This window comes from Kryptolebias marmoratus, linkage group LG2 (genome assembly GCF_001649575.2).
Source record: "Kryptolebias marmoratus isolate JLee-2015 linkage group LG2, ASM164957v2, whole genome shotgun sequence".
NCBI classification, from domain to species: domain Eukaryota; kingdom Metazoa; phylum Chordata; class Actinopteri; order Cyprinodontiformes; family Rivulidae; genus Kryptolebias; species Kryptolebias marmoratus.
Window position 1 is genome coordinate 14,345,675 of NC_051431.1, and position 20,257 is coordinate 14,365,931.

Sequence of the window (20,257 nt, forward strand, 5' to 3'; positions counted from 1 at the left end):
GTAAATTTCGAATGAGAGATAATTGGAACACTTAACTTTTTTTATAAAATACTTTTATACAGACAGAAAAGTAACTTTATATTTGAATATTTTAATTTTAATTTCATTTTTCATGTCACAAAACACACATTTCGAGCTTTAATTATTACATTGCAGGTGATACGTGAAGATATTTCTCTTTGGATGTGCTTTCTTGAATGTTTTATTCCTGGAATATGTTAGATGTTGCACATTTTGTTAATATTTTGTGAGATAATGTGATTTTATTTTAATTTTCACACTTAAATAAGTCAGCTATAAAGTGCTTTAGCCCTTCCACCTTTACCCGGCTGCTGTATTTACATTTACAGTGTTATCGGTTAATGCATTTACATCAGCAAACAAATATTTTAGCTCGAGAAAGCAAATACTCAAGTTTTTATATTAGTCTTTGCACATTATGTTGATTTCTATCTATCTGAACACTACAAGCCACTTGGTAAAGTTAAAAAAAGCCCCAAACAGATTTTATTTTTCACTAGTTTTATTTGATTCATTTTAATATAAAAGAATAGTCAGACCAAAAAATAATTAGATTAGTGTGTAAAAAGCATCACACAAACACCAAGCACACTATCGGGGGAGGAGCGGATTATACCACTAGACATACAAAAAGCTTGTTTTGCATATCCCAACAAAAAAAACCTCTTCAGTCTGCACAGCACACAGAGACAAAAAGAAAACATCAGTAAAATGCATATTTTGTGGACTGATATGAGATTTTTCTGCACCGAACACAATGCATTTTAGGCAGGGTGGTAAAACTGCGTGAAAACACAACTTTAGACTAAGGTTTATATAATATTAGCCCAAACCTATTGTGTTGTTTTATTTATTTTTGCACATTTTAAAAGGGAGCAATGCTGAATCTTGTGTTCCCAAATTATAATTTCTAGTTTTCTTCCTGAAAAAGTTTTTATTTTTTTGTTACCCATTAAGGCTGCTACATCTTCTAAAAGTAACTAACTCCCTTATGTTTGTTTTAATTTTTTTTTAAATCATTTACTCCTGCAATTTCCTTTAAAAAAAATGAAATAAAAACAAAGTTAGGGCGCCCCCTTGCGGTCGCCGCCAGCGTGACAGTCGAGAACATAAACCAAATCAAACAAACTAAAAAATCTGAAACAAGACAGAGAAAACAAAACCCAGGAGGGAAATCTCAGCTTTTTATATCCTGTTAAAGTTCACCCATCATCACCGAAATATCATTCAGAAGCATAAACAGGCACACACACACCACACAGAGAAATCATTGCAGCTCAACAGCTTTTCCTCCCATTTTCAGGTAACTTTGAGGTCCATCTTGTACGGAGTAATAAAGAACAATAAAAGCATTTTTCTAAAAAAACAATGAGCTCCAGCACCATCGCTCTATATTGCTTTAATCACATACATCTCTACGCACGGAAATACATTGCATGTATACATACAAACCTTTGTCTGATTTTGTTTTTTATTGTTTTTTTGGGAGATCACAATCCTGTTTCTTTTTTTAATTTTTTATTTTGTGCAGTTTTGGTGACGCCGTGCACGTGAACGCGCAGCTCAAGAAAGTGCAGCCGCTCACTCCTGGCTACAAAAAAATAAAAATAAAATAAAAAAACAACACACCCGGGTTGCAATCAAGGTTCGGTTTAGTGCTGAACTTCCAACAGAAGCAGGTTTTTTTTTTTTTGTTTGTTTTTAAACGCCAGCGGCCGCGCATGTCTTAAGAAAAGTAGGCATCGTTGATTTAACAGCTTTAATTTGTATAAAATATTCGGAAAGCAAATGTTTGACTGGATTCAAACTACGAAGCAGCAAAAAGAACAGCAACAGATTTCCTGTCAGACTACACGAAGACACACACACACACATACATGCACATATTTTCTGTCAGAATGTAAAAATAGAAAATTTAACACAGCTAGATATAAATATACGCTTAGGACAAAAAGTAGGGACATTTGAGTTTGGTTCTTTGTTACGACAACGCTCCTCGGCAACAAATAAATCCCAGGAAAGTCTGTTTATTTCCCCTGAAATGGAGCCACGATTGTTAGGAAAACGTATTTGTCCCAAATCTTTTTTTTTTTTCTAACAGCTTCTTCTGCTGTCCCCTCTTGGATTCGATTAATGAAGCCCGAAGGAACGAGACGTATTAGCGGCTGAATGATTTATTCATTTAACAAAGCAGCATGTGGAAGAACCACACACAGCCACAACAGACCGGCTTCTCCTCCTCCTCCATGCAGCTCGCTCACACACTGCTTGTTGGACGGCGTTTCATTCTCCACTCCCAAATCTCTAATAAACCCCACTTTGTGTTTCCTAACAAATGTGACTCCATTTAAGAGGAAAGAAACACGCTTTATCGGGATAAGATTTACTCCCAAGAAGCGTTACAAAAAAAAGAATCGACCAAACACAGATCTCCTTCCTTTTTGTCCTTATAATTGGATAAATGTACTGCTCAGAGTGGACGCATTTTAAATCTGTATTATCATTTTTTTACCCCCCCTCCCCCTTTATTCACATCAAGTACCTGTCTAAAATCCAATAGATTTATACATCTTCTAAACATTTTCTTTAAAACAGACATGGCTTAAATTAACTGATCAATAGGCATACAATATTTTCCCAGATTCTCCTGTGCGCTTTTATAAAAACTGACTTAGTTAAAAGAGAAGAAGAAAAAAAAAACGAGGAATAAAACTCAAATGGTTGTTTGGGGTTAGCCTGCTCTGCCGGCCCCTCCTGGGACGAAACCGAAACAAACGAGAGAACGTCTAAAGTCCTGAACTATCAGGAACGTGGAAACAAAGAGGAAAAGAAAAGGGAAATTACATTCTGAAGCCCAAGCTTTAAAACGCTCAAATTTACCGACTTTATTCTGGTCTTAGTGCACAGTAGAAAGAACCCCTGAGTTCTAGGACAGGGTTGGTGCCGTATCATTCGAAGCACCTTCGAGGGGCTGGAGGTGGAGGCGATCTTCAAGGCTCCTCAGGCAGTGGTGGGGAGGAACGTGATCCTGGGCTAACAGTGCTGAGGGCTGAGAAGAAGCATGATCTGGAGCCGATGGGGTGTATAAGGCTCTGGTCCAGAAGAAAAAAACAAACAAAAAAAACGTGTTCGTCCCTCGGCTGCGTTCCCTTCTTTCAAACAGAATCGGGATCTTCGAGCAGCCGACGCCGGGTTCTCGAGCCCAGGAGGATTAGGTCTGCGCCGTCACTCGGGCTCGCTGCCGTTTGTAATTTCTGCTCCGTTTTCATTTTCTCCCACAGTCCGTAGTTCGTCTCCGACCCCCACCCTCCCCCAGCTCGATTCAAGCGGATGTACTATTGATCCACAGCCTCTATTCCTCCTATTTTACTTTTAATTTTTTAATTTTATTTTTTTTTCTTAAGCAGAAAGTTGCTCTGTTGAGGCTTTTTTTTTAATATTAATCAACAGGGATTTTGTCTTCTAGTTCGAGTGGGACGCCCTCTGTGGGCTCCTCGCTCTTCCCCAGCTCCTGCAGCTGCTGCCTCCTCTGCACCTCGGCCTTCAGGTTTTCCAGATCCTTTTGGCTAAAAAAAAAAAAAAAAACAAAGATGAAGGGAATTCATCCTCTCCCCCTGACTCACAGAGCTGGCTCTAAGCTTTTTGAAGCAGCCCCACTTTGTTCAAACTCCGTTCCTCGTGGGGGTCGCTCTCCTGCATGTTTTAGACGTTCCTGCTTTAAAAACACCTGATTTAAATGACTGACTTGTGCAAATGCTCCTGGAGAACTTGATGATTTGGTGAGGAGGTAATTAAACCATTTAAATCAGGTGTGATGGAGTAGGATAACCTAAAACTGTCAGGACAGCGGCTCTCGAGGCTCAGAGTTTGACGCTCCTGCTCGTCAACTCAGTCATTTTCACAGGCACGGAGCTAAAATCTTGCGTGTAGGTAAGTAAAAAACAGTAACGCTGCTCTGCGACTCTACCTGAGCGGTATGAAGATGATGCCATTGATGATGTTGAGCTGCTCCAGGATGCTGGCCATGCTGGGAGCAGTGAACTGGAACACAAGGTGACAATAACATCAGTATCAAAAACTAATTTTTGGAGACTGAATAGAGAAAAAAAAAAAAAACAGGAGGAGGAGAAAGCACGTTGGCCTCAGAGGAATCACCTTGAGGGGCATGATGCTGGCGTTGGAGCCGTTCTTGTAAATCTCATTCATGGTTCTCTGCAGAGCTACAGCCTGCTGGGTCAGATACTTCAAATACTCCGAGCTCTCTTTGGTTTTCTCATGAGCCTCGCCCATCTGAGAGGAGGGGAAAAAATAAAAACGTACACTGTCAAATCTTGTCTTCGAGGCGCTTCATGAAAAAAAAAACACGGACGCGTCGGCTCCCCGCGGGACCCACCTGGTTCTTGTAAATGGTGTAGCCCTCCTTCTCGTGCTGCAGGGCAGAGCGAAACTCCGCCTTGCTTTCATAAACCCTCGCAACCAAATGATGGCTGGAAAGAAACGAGACGCTGTCAGAACTTGGCGCCAGGAAAGTGTTTTAGCTCCGACGCACTCACGCGACTGACTCCCCACTCACCTGAGGGCCACTTTGAGGGACCGGGGACCGTGGTACTTTGTGTTGATGGTCAAAGCGTTCTCCAGGAACCTCAGAGATAAATCGTACTCCATCACTCCATGTAGAACAAGCCCGATATTACTCTGCGGAGGACAGTAAGTCAGTCTAATCAGAGACTCGGTTAACAGTTTATTAAATCCCCTTAAAACTGGACTCACGTCTATTAGCGCCATCTCCGGGTGGTCCTCTCCACAAACCAACAGCATGAGGTAACGAGCGCGATAAAGCAGCTTCAGGGCGGTCGAAAGCTGGCCGTTTGCAAAGCAGTACAGAGCCAGGTGCATCTGATAGTCAAGACAAAATAAAACAACCATCAAGACAAAAAGACATTCAACTAATTTAGGGAGATAAAAACCAGAGTCCTACTTCTGCAGACTTACATATTCTTGAATTGTGTTTGGGTGCTCGATGCCGAGGACTCTTTCACTCATCAGGACAGCTTTCTGCTGGTTGCTGAGAGCCTGTAGGTGAACGCACACGAATGTCACTTATGGCAACAACTAAAGCAGCAGCTTCTGAGAAAAGCAAAGAGTGTTTGTTTGTGCCGACCTCGGGGTGGTCTCCCATGATGTAATTAAGGCGTGCCAGCAGGCGCAGGCAGGCACAGATCTCTATGTGCATGGCGCCGTACACGTTGTTGAAAAGGTTCAGAGCCTCGTTGATTAGTTCGCAGCCCTCCTTCAGAAAACCTGGAAATGATAAAAATGAACTATTAAATCAGATCTAAACACGTGCAGCTCTTATTGTTGTTGTTATCGTATTATCAAGGATCTGGTTTGTTGCTATTGTGGTTTATTTCTGGTTTGAAGTGCTTTTATTTTTAAATGTTCTATAAATAACCTCTAATATAGAACTTGTTTTTATTGTATGACACCATTTTAAACTGCGTCACCTTGCTGCACTTTGGCCTGCCCACTCTGGAAGAAGTGGAAGGCGTCTGAGGCTTTGGGGTTGACGTGCTTCACGACGGGGAAAATGTTCAGGATGTCCTCCTCCGTGAAGGCCAGCTTGTGGCGGCTGTCGAAGTTGTACTCCTTGAGGAGAATCTAAAAGTTAAACGCAAAACATTTTTTTTAATTTGGTACAAGATGAAGGGAACCCACTGATGAACCGTTCAGACAGCGAAGGCGAGGTGGTGAAGCCAATACCTGGATGCCGGTTTTGACTGAAATTTCTCGGAGCAGGGTGGTTTTCTGAAGGTTGTATCTCTCCACGACCTGATCGACACTTTCACTAAGCAGGAGAAGAAACGAGCCCGTGAATAAAACCTCCTGCTGGCCTAAAAAACACTTCAACATTCAGAGACGAGACTCTCACCACTGTAGGGTGAAGTGATAGTAGCTCTGAGCCTCGGACGCGATGTTCTTCCACAGCTCGCTGGGCGTCAGGCTGGCCCATGCCGTGTTGTCGCCAGACCCGGGGACCCTGTTGCGGCGCTTGCGGCTTTTGCGGCGCGACACGAGCTCGTCGAGAGGCAGGTGGGCGACGGCGTCGGGGAAGGAGCTCAGGAAGCAGTTCAGGAAGTGACTTACCGCTGCGGACAGAGCAGACAGCTCCACGCCCTGCGGCGGGACGAAACGTTCCAAACGGTGGGTAAAGTAAACGTGGGAACGTCTTCTTTAAAGAGTCGGATATCGGAGGCGGTACAAACCTGGAGGTACGTCCTAAAGATATGTTTAGCACACCTGGTGATCAGCTCGGTGATTCCTATTCTCTGTGATTGAAAAGTTAAAAAAAACAATAAAAAACGGACTCTGATAATCTTTTAAACTGCAGCTTTCAGATTCGGGGAGTCGGACTCACGTAGAAGTGCTCCAGCTGGGCTTTGGCGGGAGTTTTATCCACAAACTCTAAAACTGTGCCTAAATAGCGAATATTGATGCCTCTTTGGTGCAAGGCCTCACTTAGTGTGACTCCATCCAGGGGCAGAGCGCTGTGGTCCAAACAGTCTTTGATCTGGTGTGAACACACACACACACACACACATTAAAACACACACTCCTATAAATCCAGAAAAAAAGTAAACGTGTTTAATAACCATCACTGACCAACGACGGGATCTGACACGACACCAAGAAGGCAGCAGAGTCTTTGAGAAGCTGTTTCTGCTTCTGGACGTCCTCTAAGCTGTCGTCTGGAAAACGCACTCCTGATTCAACACGACACACACACACACACACAGAGTCAACTTTTTGCTAAAATGTGGTGTCCAGTCCTGGTCCTGGAGGGCCTCTATCCTGCATGTTTTAGATGTTTCCCTGCTCATCAGCAGAAACCTGTTAATCACTCACTCATTCAGATCAGGTGGGTTAAAGCAGAGAAACATCTCTCCACAACATCAGATTCCACAATCAAGGCTTATTTTTTTTTGTTTTAGCCCTCACCTGGAGAGAAGATGTCGGGGTTGAAGCGAATATCGAAAGACGTGTTGCTGATGGAGCCTACGGCCTTGCAGGCATTCAGGACCACTTCACGGCTTTTGGGATCTGTCATCAGAAAAGCAAAAGACAGGAAACTGTTAAAAGGAACTCTAACATGTCAACAGTTCAGGTTCTTCCACCGTGTCCACATGAAGGCTTTTTTTTTTGAGAAAAATAACCATTTTGAGATGAACTACTGATGTTAAGAGAAAAGGCTGCTGCTTTCTGTAGCCTCAAATTGTGTAATATTTAGTTTTTAAACTTACTGAATGCTTAAACGGATAGCTCAAATCTTTTAAAGAGGGGTTCTGTGGAAAGACTGACTAGCTAATGGCTAGTCCGAGCAGAGCTGCCACCTAAAAAATCTCAAATCTCAACTATTTCATAGCCCTTTTCTACACCTTTACATCACTGTCAGTTTTGTATTACATGGTTATTCTGGCAGAAATATATTCTTAGAAGTGCCCCAGGCTGCACCAGAAGAACTACAGCTGGCTGCTGCCGCCACCACCTGCAAATAACCACAGAAATCTGCATAAATAACTGCTGACTGCAATGTAAAAGGTTCAATGTGTTCATGCGACTACTCAACAATCTGGTCAGAATTAAACGATTTCTTCAATCTGAGGTCATTCACGCAGATATCTGCAACAGTTAAGATATTAACCGTTTAAAATGTTCCTACAAAACCCCATTTCAAAAGATCCGAGCTGGTTTTTTATTAGAATTAGTAAACCTGTCTTCTACCAGCCTCATGTAGACACGGCGTCGGTTTGAACCCCGCCACCGTCGGATCATTCACCGAGAGATTATTCCCTCATTCCAAGACTTCGTTTGGATTAAACACCACAGCCAGTGATTATTCTATCCGCTGGGTCAAACCCTACAGCGCACAGATCACATGCTGGAGACGGGCGGATCAGGTGCCAACGCTCTCCCCCACTGCAGGCTGACAGCTAGCAGGGACAGCTAACCAGGTGGAAACAAGCAACTAATTCAAATTGAACGTCTGATCAGATGCTCAGCTGCTCTAACTCTGCGAATACATGCTCGCATACAAACATTTAGCTTGTAGTAAAAGTTAATGTTTGGTTTAAAGCAACATTTGCCTTTTTGTCGATGCAGTTATCCACCAGAGAAGCTCTCCCTGCATTGCGCTGCCTTAGCTTTTTTTTTTTTTTTCTGGGGTAATTCTGGACCTACCAACACCAGATCCATCTTCGGCAACTAAGGTCTCCGCCAGCTCTTTGGCCTGAGCTAATCCTGGAATACTTTCCTCAAGCTCCTTACCCTCCAATGGGCTTTTGCATTCCCCGTTCTGAGCGCCTGCGTGCTCTGCAGGCCCGTTTGTCGTAGGCTTTGAGGAGTTTTCTTCGCTTTCAGTCGCCATTTGAGAGTCAGTACCGTTGTCTGTCTGGCCTGTGCCGTCTGTGGGCACTTGTGAGGCATTAGAGGAGTCTGTGGCAGTAATCTGGGTCTGGGTCGTATCAGAATTGCTCTCTGCCTCGGAGGTTTCAGTGATGGCCGGCGCATCAGTCTTATTAGAGTCCTTGTTCGCCTTTTGCTGCATAAGCTGTAACGCTGCCATCTTCATGAAAAGAAGGTATCTGAAAAATGAAACAAAATCAAAAACCGACGGTGAGATTCGCATCCTGTGTTAGATGTGAACAGAAAAGGCCCCGTGCCCACCTGTGCTCAACAAAGGCCTCGATGAGCTCCTGGCGAAGACAAGCCAAGCGATGGCGATGCTGGCGGGGGAATCCATGGCGCTGGCTGTCTGCGGACAGCTCCTCTCCGCACACAGGCAGGAAGTTGAGGTCCGGAGGGAAGGTGCGGAGGAGGTCCAGAATGTAATGTCGGCCATCATTCCCAATGATGCCTTTACATTCGACAGAGGAGCACAGCTCCACGGCCTCGTCCTTCTCGTTCAGCACTTTGTGCCGCTGAACCTGGATGTTTACAGCACATGACAGCGAGCATTTATCTTTAGAAGGCAGAGCAGAAATAGCTTTTTATGAATTCAGTTCAACACAAGTCGATTTGTTGCGTTACTGACCTTCAGCGGCCTGCTGGTCTTGTCGAGCAGCTCCAGGTACTTGCCGTGAGAAACAACGGTCTTTCCAAAGTCGATGGAGCCGTAGATGACGCTCTGCTCCTGCTCGCGCTCCAGGATGCCCGGGATGATGGACTGGGCCGTGACTCGGTAGCCCCTGTAGTCCACCACAACTGTTCCCAAGGTGTAGAGGCCCTCCACGTCCACCGCCCCGTAAGCCCGCACGCCGTTCAAGTCATTGGTGGGCGCGGCGTGGGCGGCCGCGTCGCCGCCCAGCTCGCGATAATGGTCCCGCACATCGAAGCCCAGGCTGAAGAAGATGTTGTTCCAGATGAACATCTGCATGCGCGTCTCCTCGCCAGGGTTGATTGCCATTACATTCCCGTCGATTACCGCCATGGCACCTCGAGTGGCGGCGGCCGCAAAGTCGCTATGGACCTACAGGGCACAAAGAAGAAATAAGACAAACACTTAGAAGAAGAAAAGAACCGGCGTCAGCTAGACTTTCTCGAGTGGGTCGGCTGCACGAAGCTTTACTCTCTCTATTCTCTGTGTTTTTTTGGTAATTATTCCTCATTATAACCTGTTTTTTTTGCCATAGAAACTACACCTGGACCTGCCACTCTGTATTCGAGTCTCTTTAAATGTAGATCTTAATTGGATTTATGGTTTGGACTTTTTTCTTCTTCTTTTCAACACTGTCCTGAGATGACTTTTGTCGTGTCTTGGTGCTAGATAAACAAACGGAGCTGAAGCGTACCTTAAAAATGGCTCTCTCCCTCAGCAGTCGCTCAGGTAGGTTCTTCTGGGGAAGCTCTCTGGTGGTCTGCAGCTCCTCGTTCCAATCTCTGGTCTGCAGAAAAACAAACCTACATTTACACTCTGAGCTCCACCAGTTGCTGCTGGGGGGTGGGGGAGTTTGGCTCCACCCACCTGTCCAGGTATGTGCTCCTCATAACCCAGGCGGGAGGTGTAGGCGTCCTCCGCCCTGACGCAGTCCATAGCGTGATCGACCTGCGGAGCGGTCCAGCTGTACACCTGGAAAGGCGTGGCGATCCTCTCAAACGGGTGTCTTTGAACTCTGCAGAGGAAACGCCATGAAAACGTTTCAGCGACAAGAACGTCAACCCTGTTATTAAAACCTCTGACATGTTGCCTCAAGATCAGGTCCTGACGGAAATAAGGTAATCTCGGAGCTGAAAAGGTTAATGAATGAAAGGATTAACTACTGAATGTCCGTCAAAGCTAATTACTTTAAAGATGAATCTAACAGCAAACAAGAGGAGCTTTTGTCAAGTATAAAGTGAGTAAAGGTCTAAGATCCACTTTGCTTCATTATTAACGCTCAGACACAATAATTATAAAGGCAAGGTGATGATTGAAGATGGAAAAACTGGTTTCAGTGACTTGAAACAAGCTCAGCCTCAAATCAAACCTTTTCTTCTGCAGTGCAGTGAAGTTCTTCTTGAAGGCAGGGCTGATCTGGCTCAGCAGCTCCACCAGAGAGTGGCTCAGGAAACTCGGGTTGGCTGGTTTCGGGTTGAAGGCGTAGGTTGTCGACCTGAGACGCACACAGTGCATCACATTAACCCCTTCGTAATCCAGTGAAAACGTCTCTAAACACCTATTCGTTCTGTACACCAGGTAAATCCGAAGCCGTCTTAGAATGGCGTGTTGCAAATGCTCGAAATGAAACCCTGAGGCGAGTTATTCTCCTACTAAAACTCATCACTGTCAGTGCAGACCAATGTGTCTTTCGGTAAGTTTTGAGTACTCTGTAGTCTGTTTTATTGTATTTTTACTCCAGAAACACGCAAAAAAACAACTTACAATGTAGTTGTAAGAAAAGCAAGGCAGCACAGAGCACAGAGCAGATATTTTCCGTTGCATAGGGCTCTCATTGCAGGCTAATAAGGTTTACACAGCAAACAACAAATGTATTCAGGTCTTTACTGCTTATTCAATGTGTTACTGAGAGCTCAGTGAAAGGTTTACAAAAACTCGTTGGCTGTTGTTGCTTGTGGATAGTTGCCCGATGTATAAAAAAAGCTTTGCATTAAAACAAGTTACAACAGTCTTGGCCGTGAGTAAACTGCTAAAAAAAAGGGCATCATGACACAAATCAAGCTGTGCTTTACAGTCTAATCCAATCAGAGCTCGTCTTTTGTTGAAATTCAAAGTCAGTGTTTTGCTAATAAAGCTGCAATTCATCAAAAAAAAAAAAAAACTGCAACCACATGCACTTTGCATTTCTTCCAGACAGGAACTTTCCATAGGAGCATCCTGAATCCTCAGATCAACTCTAAGGGACAAAAGCCCCCACAGCAGAGAGCAAACTGAGCTGTAAGGAGACACGGGGCTGAAACTCGGACTCACTGGTTGAGGTAGAAGCCGCGAGTGGAGGCGGTGACGCTGACATGCCGCTCCTCCACCGTCACGATGTTCAGGTACATGAGGTCGCCGTGCATCTTCCTGTTTCCAGGCGGAGGGTTCCAGCCGCTCATGGTTAGGACCTTCAGGCACTGCATGGGCTGTTGACGGTATCGCATTAAAAACCCTTTTACTGCTGACGCATTTGACTTTATTTACTTTTTTAAAAAAATTCTTCCGAAAATCCTTAGGTGATCTTAATCTCGCAAAGCTTAAAAAACACGGCAAACAGGGGGTTTCACACCTTCCAGTCCTTGTTCTGAGGCTGGAGGGGCACCAGGGGGCGGTCTTTGCCACCAGGCAGGATGTGCTCTGGGGGGGTACAGTCGATCTGCTCCAGCTCGTTGCCCTTCTTCTTCCTCTTGCCGCTGTCTGCAATCAGATGGAGAAAAGGTGCAACGTCCGTGTTAGTGAGGTCAAACGTGAGGCGCCGCACGTGGAAACACCGCGAGACCCCCTTTAACTGATCTGGTGTCAGCCGAGCGTGTCTGAACAAACACAGTCATCAAGTTGCAACACCAGTTTTATGTAGGTCAAAAAGATTTATGTAACACCTTCACTTCGACTTGAACATAGAAAACAGAGGGAGAAACTTATTTCTTTTAGATCACAACCTATTTTACTGTCCAGTTCTTCATTTCTTAATGTAAAATATAAAGTTATAATTGTTAAATGGTTCTTCACTGATGGCAGCAGCGCTCAGTAATGTTAAAAACCTAATCAGAGAGGACAGAAACCCCGTGTGTTAAGGTGTCATTTGAATGTAGGTGAATAAGAATACCATCGCAGACATTTAAATGAAAGATCAAATGATGGAGAAGCCACCCTGGAGTCTGGGCTTTGGGAGAGTCCCTGAGCCTTACCTCCGAGGTCTCCGTCAGTGAAGACGCTGAGGAAAGACAGCGAGTTGCAGTCCACTCCGTTGTAGGCGTCGGACGGGTCCAGGCTTTTCAGCAGGTCTCGGATGTGGCGCACGTGAATGCGGGCTTCGCGCACCGTGTACGGCTCTGGAGAACAGAGGAACAAGACGCAGGAACCTCCGTTAAACGGCTTTAGCGGCACAGAGAAGACGCGTTACAATCATCGTGTTACAAATCTTATAACTCATAATTTTGGTAAATACGGCAAACAAATAATGTCGTCTTGCACTAACCTATTCTAATAAATCACCAAAATACAACTGCAGGAGCCGTTTCTGTTTGGTTATGTGTAATACTCCAGTTAGGCTAGTAGGTGTCCCTGATGTTACAGTATGTTTTGCAAGATCTATATAGACCAGGAGTCCTGGAGAGCCACTATCCTGCAGGTTTTACTTGTTCCTCTGCTCCAACACACCTGATTTGAATCAATGGGTGATTAACAGGCTTCTGCAGAACATGAAGAGGTGATTTAACCACTGAATCAGGTGTGCTGGAGCAGGGAAACAAGGAAAACGTGCAGGATAATGACACTCTAGGACCAGAATTGCGTACCCCTGTTATACACGGTAACTATCAATCAGGTGATAAGTGTGGTCAGCTGACAACTTTCTGACAGATTATCCTGAAACTGATTGTTGGTCGTGCGGTGACTGAAAGCTTTATGTCCTACGGATGTTGAAATACAGGCTGATGATTAATAAACACGATCTTCCTGGCACGGAATATGTTTCGACGCTTTTGTTATTAGAAACGCAGGAAGTAAATTTAAGCACATCAACAACCTCTCAGTGGCTTTAAGTGTCGCCTGAGCTGCTGTGATAATTAGGATAATAATTAGGAATCCTGTCATCTTTTTAAGTTGTAGCTAGAAGGCATTTTGCTGAAAACAATTTCCCAAAAACTGCACCGGGAGGAAAACACCAAATAGAAGGTGTCCTAATGTGACTTAATGGATAAAACACTAAAAACACTGATGCAAAAGTATCCATAATAAAGGCTTATGAGGTGTGAATAAATGTGTATTTGAGGTGGTAAGTTGTGTGGTAAGTTTTCAGGATAAATCAAATAAATGATGTACACTGAAAGGTTAAAGTCTGTATATTAATGACATATTAATAGTTTGTGTCACCAGTTAAGTTTTTAATCAGTCAGGACTAAAATTGTTGCATCTTAAACCGGTCAAAGGCCTCAAGAAACTGGGCTGAAAGTTAAATTTGACAGAAAGTTGACCTTCCTTTAATTGTTAATTTTTTTTCTTCATGTCGTAACTGTACATTAAACTAAACCTCCCCCCCCGGAGTCTGACCTTCGACCACTTTGAGCAGCGAGCCCTCCTGCAGGCCCTCGATGGACTTCAGCTCCGCGAAGTTGTCCAGCACGTTCCCGTCCAGCTGCAGCGAGAAGCAGGTGCGGTGGCAGGTGTCCTCGCGGTCCATCAACACCTGATGGATCTCCTGCACCATTTCCTGGGGGGATACCTGATCAACAAAGGAGATTAGGAAGAGAGTGTCTGAGCAGAGGCTTGCACAGTGGTCTAAGGGCGGTAATCGCTTCATCCTTTGTTGTGACAAAGAGGGATTTTGCGCTGCGATTCCTTTAGGAAGCGGCCTCGCTTTTCTCGCACCCGACCGAGGATCCTGCACTGTACCTGCAGGTCAAACGGCTCCGTTCCAGGAGCCTGGATCTTCACGGTGAAGCCCGTGTCCTGGATCACTATCACTTCCTGCTCGTTGGACTCTTCCCCTCCGTCCGCGTCGGCGTTCCCGTTCTGCTTGGGTTCCGGCTCCTCCGCGTGCTCGTGAGCTCCGTCTCCGTTCACCATGGCTGCGTCTGCACTGTGCCCTGCAACAAAAAACACAAGTTACAGTAAATCACAGGACGTCTGTGGACTCCTGCAGTAACTCATTTAGATGAAAAGCAGTCATTCCTGTAGTGGTGTGGACAAGTCTAGCTCTTAACGGAGAAACTGAAACACTAAATAATGATCGCTTTTATTATTATTTTTACCCGTGTCTGTGTGTGCATGTGTTTGCCTGTAGCTTTAGCAAAACAGATTTTAATTAAACTCGCCAAAAGTAATCATTGTTTGTACATCTACAGCTGATTACCTTTGGAGTCAACTTGGTTCAAGATGGCTGCCACAGCCAACGGACCTTAACAAACACAAAATGTCTGCAATTCGGTCAGTTTTACATATATTGTGCTAAAACTTGGTGTGGTTGTAGCTGAGACTCATTCACAACACGTACTTCCAGTGCTACTGATTGTGTGCTTTAAACTTTAGCTTTATCTGTCAGAGTCAACCCAGTCTGTTAGCAAAATATCTCAGGTACACATCTACAACTTGTTAACTTTTGATATCAATCCGATTTAAGATGGTTACCACAACTAACTGACTCTAACCAAGACAAAAATGGCTTCAACCTTTACAGATTTTACAGATATTGAGCTAAAACCTCAATGTGGTTGTAGCTGAGTCATCCTCAGCACATATTGGTGTATGATACACATTTCTTCAAGAAATATTGAGCCCTTGTGTGCCGTTTAGATGTGAGCAAATGAAGCACAGAAGGTTTTTAGAGCTTCTCTGACTCCATTTCTCACATTTTAATCTGGCTGCTTTTCCGTTAATGTGACCCACTTCATTCGACTACGAAAACTTACTGTTGTGAAGCAATAATGAACGACTGAAAAAGAGCAAAGGCAGCCCAGCTCAAGTTCCTCCTGCCACCACCATTTATACCAAATACAACTCGCTTCAACACAGATTTGACAGAAATAAAAAGTTTACCCTCAATAATCCACCTATCGAACTGAAAACCACAATCAGTCCAAGATTACGCTGATCGAAAAAGCAGAAAGTATAAAACACAAACGATCGTTTTCTGTAATCTGACTTTAAGTAACCAGGAAAAAAGGCTTTTTAGCCACAACCTGCTGAGATGGGGACTGTTGTAGACTGACGGTCTTGAATTAAAATCAGCCTTTAAATGAAAACGTTACTGGTTACAAACAAAAAAAGGAGCTCAAACATAAAAAAATTTAGTAGTAGCTGTGTATTAAATCCATATATAGATCATTATTCTCCGTGTGCGAGTTAAAGTGAATGGAAAATAAGTTGTTAATTCGTCCGAAGCTGAGGCCAACTATGTGGCTGCAGGACAACTGTTTTCTCTCACAGGGACACAACTGCTGCCAGCAAACATGTCCTTGCTCGCTGCTGAATGCAACAATGTCAGGGTTACTGAAGAGGAGGGGGGGCCCCTCCAGAGCTGGACGGTGACCCCTGGGAGGGAGGGAACGCACTGAGGCCACGCTCTGAATAACAAACACAACAGCTCAGGAGAGGTCAGCATGAAAGAAGTAAAGCGAAAGCTCTGCGTCGAGTCGTTTCAGCGGATTCGTTTTCAGCACCGTGAACGTTTTCGGTCCTTATCAGACGTGAGCACCTTTCCCATCGCGGCCTGATATAGCGTTTCGGGAGCGACCGCGTCGGTCGACACGAGGGGCGTCTGTTATTTCCCGGCATCGTCGGAACAACAAACTCACCGCAGCTCACGTGTGAACTTCCTGACAGACTGGAGGCGTCCGACGAAGCTGGACGCAAAACTTGCATCCACCCCTCTGTCAGTCGGCACCAGGGCTCTCCAGGGATGCGCTCCCTTTGTTTTCCTCTCTGCACAAAATACTTGCACTCCAAAACCCCTCTTTGCCAGACTCCTGAAACCTGCAGCTGTCAACACAGCCTGCCTCATCATAGATGGTGATGCATGAGAATGAGAACTAAATTAATAAGGAAAGCACGGCACCCACCGCTTTGCATGAAAGGTTTTAAGCAAAGATGCAATTTATTAGTGCTCAGAGTATGTGCAGCTAATACCACACTAGATTTTAGCTCTATATCTGTATAACTGCCTCAGTTATAGCCATTTTGTGTGCGTTGTTGCTTAGCTGTGGTGCCCATCTTGAATTTAACGGACTTCCTAAAAGTCAGACACAGGCAACTACCTGATCGCCCACTTCTTGTGGCAACTGGTGATCAGTATAAAAGCTCTCTATAATTAGATCAACCATGAGTTTAACACTGAAAGCTGTGATGACAGTGGACTTCAGGAGGTCTACGGCTCGGCCCCCTTCATTCTTAATAATAATGCCTCTTTGGTGGAAAAGTTTAAGTTTCTGGGACTCAAAAGTTTTCCACAAACGTAAGATGTGGAAATCCACCGTGCCTCGGGAACTGCTGGTCTAACATGCATCACTGTCCAGTTTTGGATCAGCCACCATGAAAGACAGAAAGAGACTTTTACGGACAGCAAAGCTTTTAGAGAAAAAAAAAACATTTTACAACTTACAAGACAACGTCCCCACTTAGTATCAATCAGGAATTTCAAACCATGTGTACTCAGAGACTGTCATAAGCAGCGTAAATTATGTTAGAAAGCAACAAAATCCCATAAGACGATTGACGAAACTCTGCAAAACTGACCACAGTTTGCTTCAAACTGCTGGAAGGAGGTTTATAAGTCGAGAAAACAAAGATGGAAATGATCAAGTTATAATCCGATCATCAGTAGAAAACAAGAAAACTCTTTATACTAATATTGTTTTTTTTGTTTTTGTTTTTTTTAAAAAAAGAAGGACGTGCCAATGGAGTTTTGAAATACTCTTTCAGATCATATTGAAACATCCATGGATTATAATGTTTTCATGGTACCGGCAGGCATTTTGTAGACAAATAACTGACGACTTTTATGGGAAGACAACAAACTCATAACAGTTATAAAGTTTAAAAGACGTCACGTCTCATTTTGGGGTCATTTTCTGCTAAAATCCCGAGGCTATCAGGATGAACGCAGTCCAGACTCTGTGGTGCTACTCTCTCAAGGTTGAAGATGAAGGTAGGGAATCCTTAAGACAAGGACACTGTGAGACACCGGAGCATCTCTACACAACACGGATTTGTTCAAATAGAAAGTGAGAGCTCATAGTGAACTCACTGCGATCATTTCAGACCTTTAGGTTTAGCAGCGGGCCGCTCTGTAGTTCGTTACACCAGCCCGACTCGTCTGAAACCCAATAACGCTTGCAGCCACCTATCTATCCGCTCGGCGGCCCTTGACACGGGGACCATGGCAACATTAACCAGTCCGACAACCCTGAAAACAAAAACAGCACACAAGGCCTTTGTGTAATCCTGTCAGATGGACCACAAGGAGGCATTCCCCTGGACTGCCGTTCCTACAAGGTTGCAATAAGACTAACAATATGAACAAAAATAGGCATTTATCAGAAATAAAATGATGAATAAACTGGGGGACTTTTAGCAACGGCTGATTCTCGCTGCGTTGAGCAATAGTGCCAGGGTCCTCAGTGATTCCTGGATTACCCGGGCCACTCGTCCACCCACGAGAGCATTAAGCTCCTTAAAGCCACTGAAAGTGACCCTCGCCTCATGGTGTCCGCTCTGCCACCCGCTACAACTCTTCAACATCACTGTACCTCCCTCTGGGACTAATGAAGCCGTCCATTCATCCGTAACAGACGGTTTCTACGGCAGGTTGGGAGAGGCGTTGCATTTCGTGGTGACCGTCTGGACCACACGTGGACAGTAAAAGTGCCACGACTAGCACTCTCGTTCCCCGTTAACCAACATTTTGAGATTAAAGATCGGCGCGTTAATCTCGTGACTGTCTCAGGACGGGTTTTTACCGCACTGATTTCCATTTCATTAACTAGTTAGACCACACATAAATCAAAAGTGACACAAGCAGATTGCATCACACAAGTGATCACCCATTCACATTACACGAACTGAAATATATATAAACAACTTTTCATCTACAATGCAAAAACAGCTCAGTCCCTGGCAGTGAGGTGCTGTTGCAGAGGTAACTCAAGGTCCCACATGTTGAAACACACACACACACACACACACAGCAGTGACTTCTGGAGCTCTGCAAGTTTTGAACTTCAGCTGCTGACAGCCCTCAGGTCAGCCCCATCTGCCTCCGCTGACAACATTCAGCCTGCCGCGACAACTTTCTCCCTCCTCCGTGCTACTCACCGGTTTATACAAGTCTCTTGGTGTGTTATTAACGTAACCTTCCCCGCTCAGTCGCTGCGCGCATCATGAGTCCTTCTGCTCCAACCGGCTTCCGCTTCCCGGTCGAGCCGGAGCGCCCGAACTGATCGTCCCGGACCGGGTGGAACGGACACCGGCTGGAGGGCCGCTGCTAGCCGCAGGGCTACCCGCGGGCCTCACTAAAGCCACCGCGAGCTTTAAACAACCTCAAAACGAAGCAACGAACCCGTCACGCAGCCTGTCACGCACATACCGCTTCAGAGAAAAAACAAAGCATGTTTACGTCCCCCCTCGGCGTTCCTGCGAGCAGTGAGCAGCTCCACTGAAGGTGACCTTCAGCCTCAGTTCCTCTCTCTGACACGCTGGTTAACTAACATGTGCGTCAGGGTGAGGCTTACTTAACAACCAGGCAGATGCGGTGGGTGAAACTCAGGACGGTCATGTGCTGGGCTGTCGACTCGTGACCGAGACAAACGGCTCCCCCTGAACGCCGCTTTAAAGTTTGAAACTGTGCGCTGGAAGAAACAAGAGCGGCTGCATGCTAGTTAGCCTAGACTAGCCCGGGAGCTAACAAACCGAACGAAGACGCTAGCGTTAGCACACTGGCTAGCATTAGCTTCTTCATACAGACCCTTAGCTTTCTGGCTAGTTAGCTAACTAGCCCGCGAGCTAACAATCTGAACGAAGAAGCTAACGTTAGCTTCTTCATACAGATTGTTAGCTTTCTGGCTAGTTAGCCAACTAGCCAGAAAGCTAACGGTCCGAACGAAGAAGCTAACGCTAACGCTAGCACAGTGGCTAATGTGTTTGGGTTAACCTGCACCTTAGGGCTCTCAGTGTCGGGATAAAGTCCATGACAATAGCTGCAACAAATTTAAACGGTTCTGTTTAAATTGCTAGCTTGTTCACTGACAAATAGACACTGATAAAATAGCGTATTTACGCACAACAGCCTCCTAAGTTGTGGCGAGTATAAAGTGGGGGGTTGACCACCACCTTGAGTCTGACTTTAAAGTCATGTCCCAAAGCATGCACGTAAAGTCACCAAAAAGAGCCAAGAAAACTGTCATTCACCTACAACACTGCACAGGTAATACATGCAGTTTATTTTGATGCGCCCAGACCCTTAGATGGGTTCTGGATAGGTTTGGGTCAATGTGTTTATGAGGAGCAGGAACTCTGTCTGCAGCAGACTCACCACAGCCGCAGGAATCCTTCAGACGTGTCCTGCTCGCCTCTTTGCCCTCCTGGGCTCCATCCCCCGGTTCGTCCGCCAGGTCAACCGGATTACAGCCAGGCACCGACGCCGGGATGTCATCTGTCTTGCTCACCATGTTCGGCAGTCAGTGTTTCTGCAGAAATCGCCCCTCCCGACAGTTTTTTGTTTCCTGTGCGCGACTCAGTTGACAAAACGCAAAAGCAAAATGAAAACAAATGTGCTCCTCGGTGCTGCGTGGCTACATGTAAAGGGTACAGTTACATCAAGTCTACTGGGGAAGGACAGAGCTGTACATGGTGGTGAACACACGTGGTTTTTCCTTCCTCCTCCTCTTGACCTCTTTGCCTTTGCGTTGCGCGTCTTCTCCTACAGGGAGTGGAGCTACGGCAAGCCGCGGGGGACAAAACTCGGCCGAAAAGCTCGATTTGGTAACTTTCTGCAAACAAAACAAAAAAAGACTGACCGAAACAGCACGGGGACTATTAACTTTAAACAATTCA

At 45.1% G+C, this 20,257-nt stretch overlaps 1 protein-coding gene across 4 annotated transcripts; it reads right to left on the reverse strand.

Moving 5' to 3' along the window:
* Positions 1-1,405: 1,405 nt before the first annotated feature.
* Positions 1,406-20,113, reverse strand: cluha (clustered mitochondria (cluA/CLU1) homolog a). 4 transcript variants are annotated; one of them, XM_017433383.3, is made up of 27 exons: positions 19,737-20,113; positions 14,105-14,298; positions 13,763-13,934; positions 12,400-12,543; positions 11,781-11,908; positions 11,483-11,637; positions 10,542-10,667; positions 10,040-10,187; positions 9,867-9,959; positions 9,110-9,544; positions 8,743-9,002; positions 8,344-8,660; positions 7,018-7,119; positions 6,682-6,782; positions 6,437-6,589; positions 6,285-6,347; positions 5,951-6,195; positions 5,782-5,866; positions 5,526-5,679; positions 5,183-5,322; positions 5,014-5,094; positions 4,792-4,917; positions 4,595-4,716; positions 4,415-4,508; positions 4,177-4,311; positions 3,989-4,062; positions 1,406-3,587 (listed from the first exon to the last, which is right to left on the reverse strand). In XM_017433383.3, exons 1-27 carry the CDS (start codon positions 19,870-19,872, stop codon positions 3,461-3,463), a joined length of 4,110 nt encoding a protein of 1,369 aa, XP_017288872.1. In that variant the 5' UTR covers positions 19,873-20,113; the 3' UTR covers positions 1,406-3,460. The 4 variants fall into 4 exon arrangements, with proteins under 4 accessions (XP_017288872.1, XP_017288871.1, XP_017288874.1 ...); XM_017433382.3 differs by having other exon boundaries at positions 8,257-8,660; positions 19,737-20,112; XM_017433385.3 differs by lacking the exon at positions 19,737-20,113 and adding an exon at positions 18,937-19,088 and having other exon boundaries at positions 8,257-8,660.
* Positions 20,114-20,257: the final 144 nt, after the last annotated feature.

Excerpts from the sequence above, each read along its gene's own strand:
- cluha (XM_017433382.3), bottom strand. The coding sequence starts at position 19,872 with ATGGTGAGCAAGACAGATGACATCCCGGCGTCGGTGCCTGGCTGTAAT. Across the intron at positions 7,120-8,256 it reads CGAAGATGGATCTGGTGTTG|ATCCCAAAAGCCGTGAAGTG; the intron begins GTAGGTCCAGAA and ends TTCTGATGACAG. Across the intron at positions 4,717-4,791 it reads CGGAGATGGCGCTAATAGAC|AGTAATATCGGGCTTGTTCT; the intron begins GTGAGTCCAGTT and ends TGTCCTCCGCAG.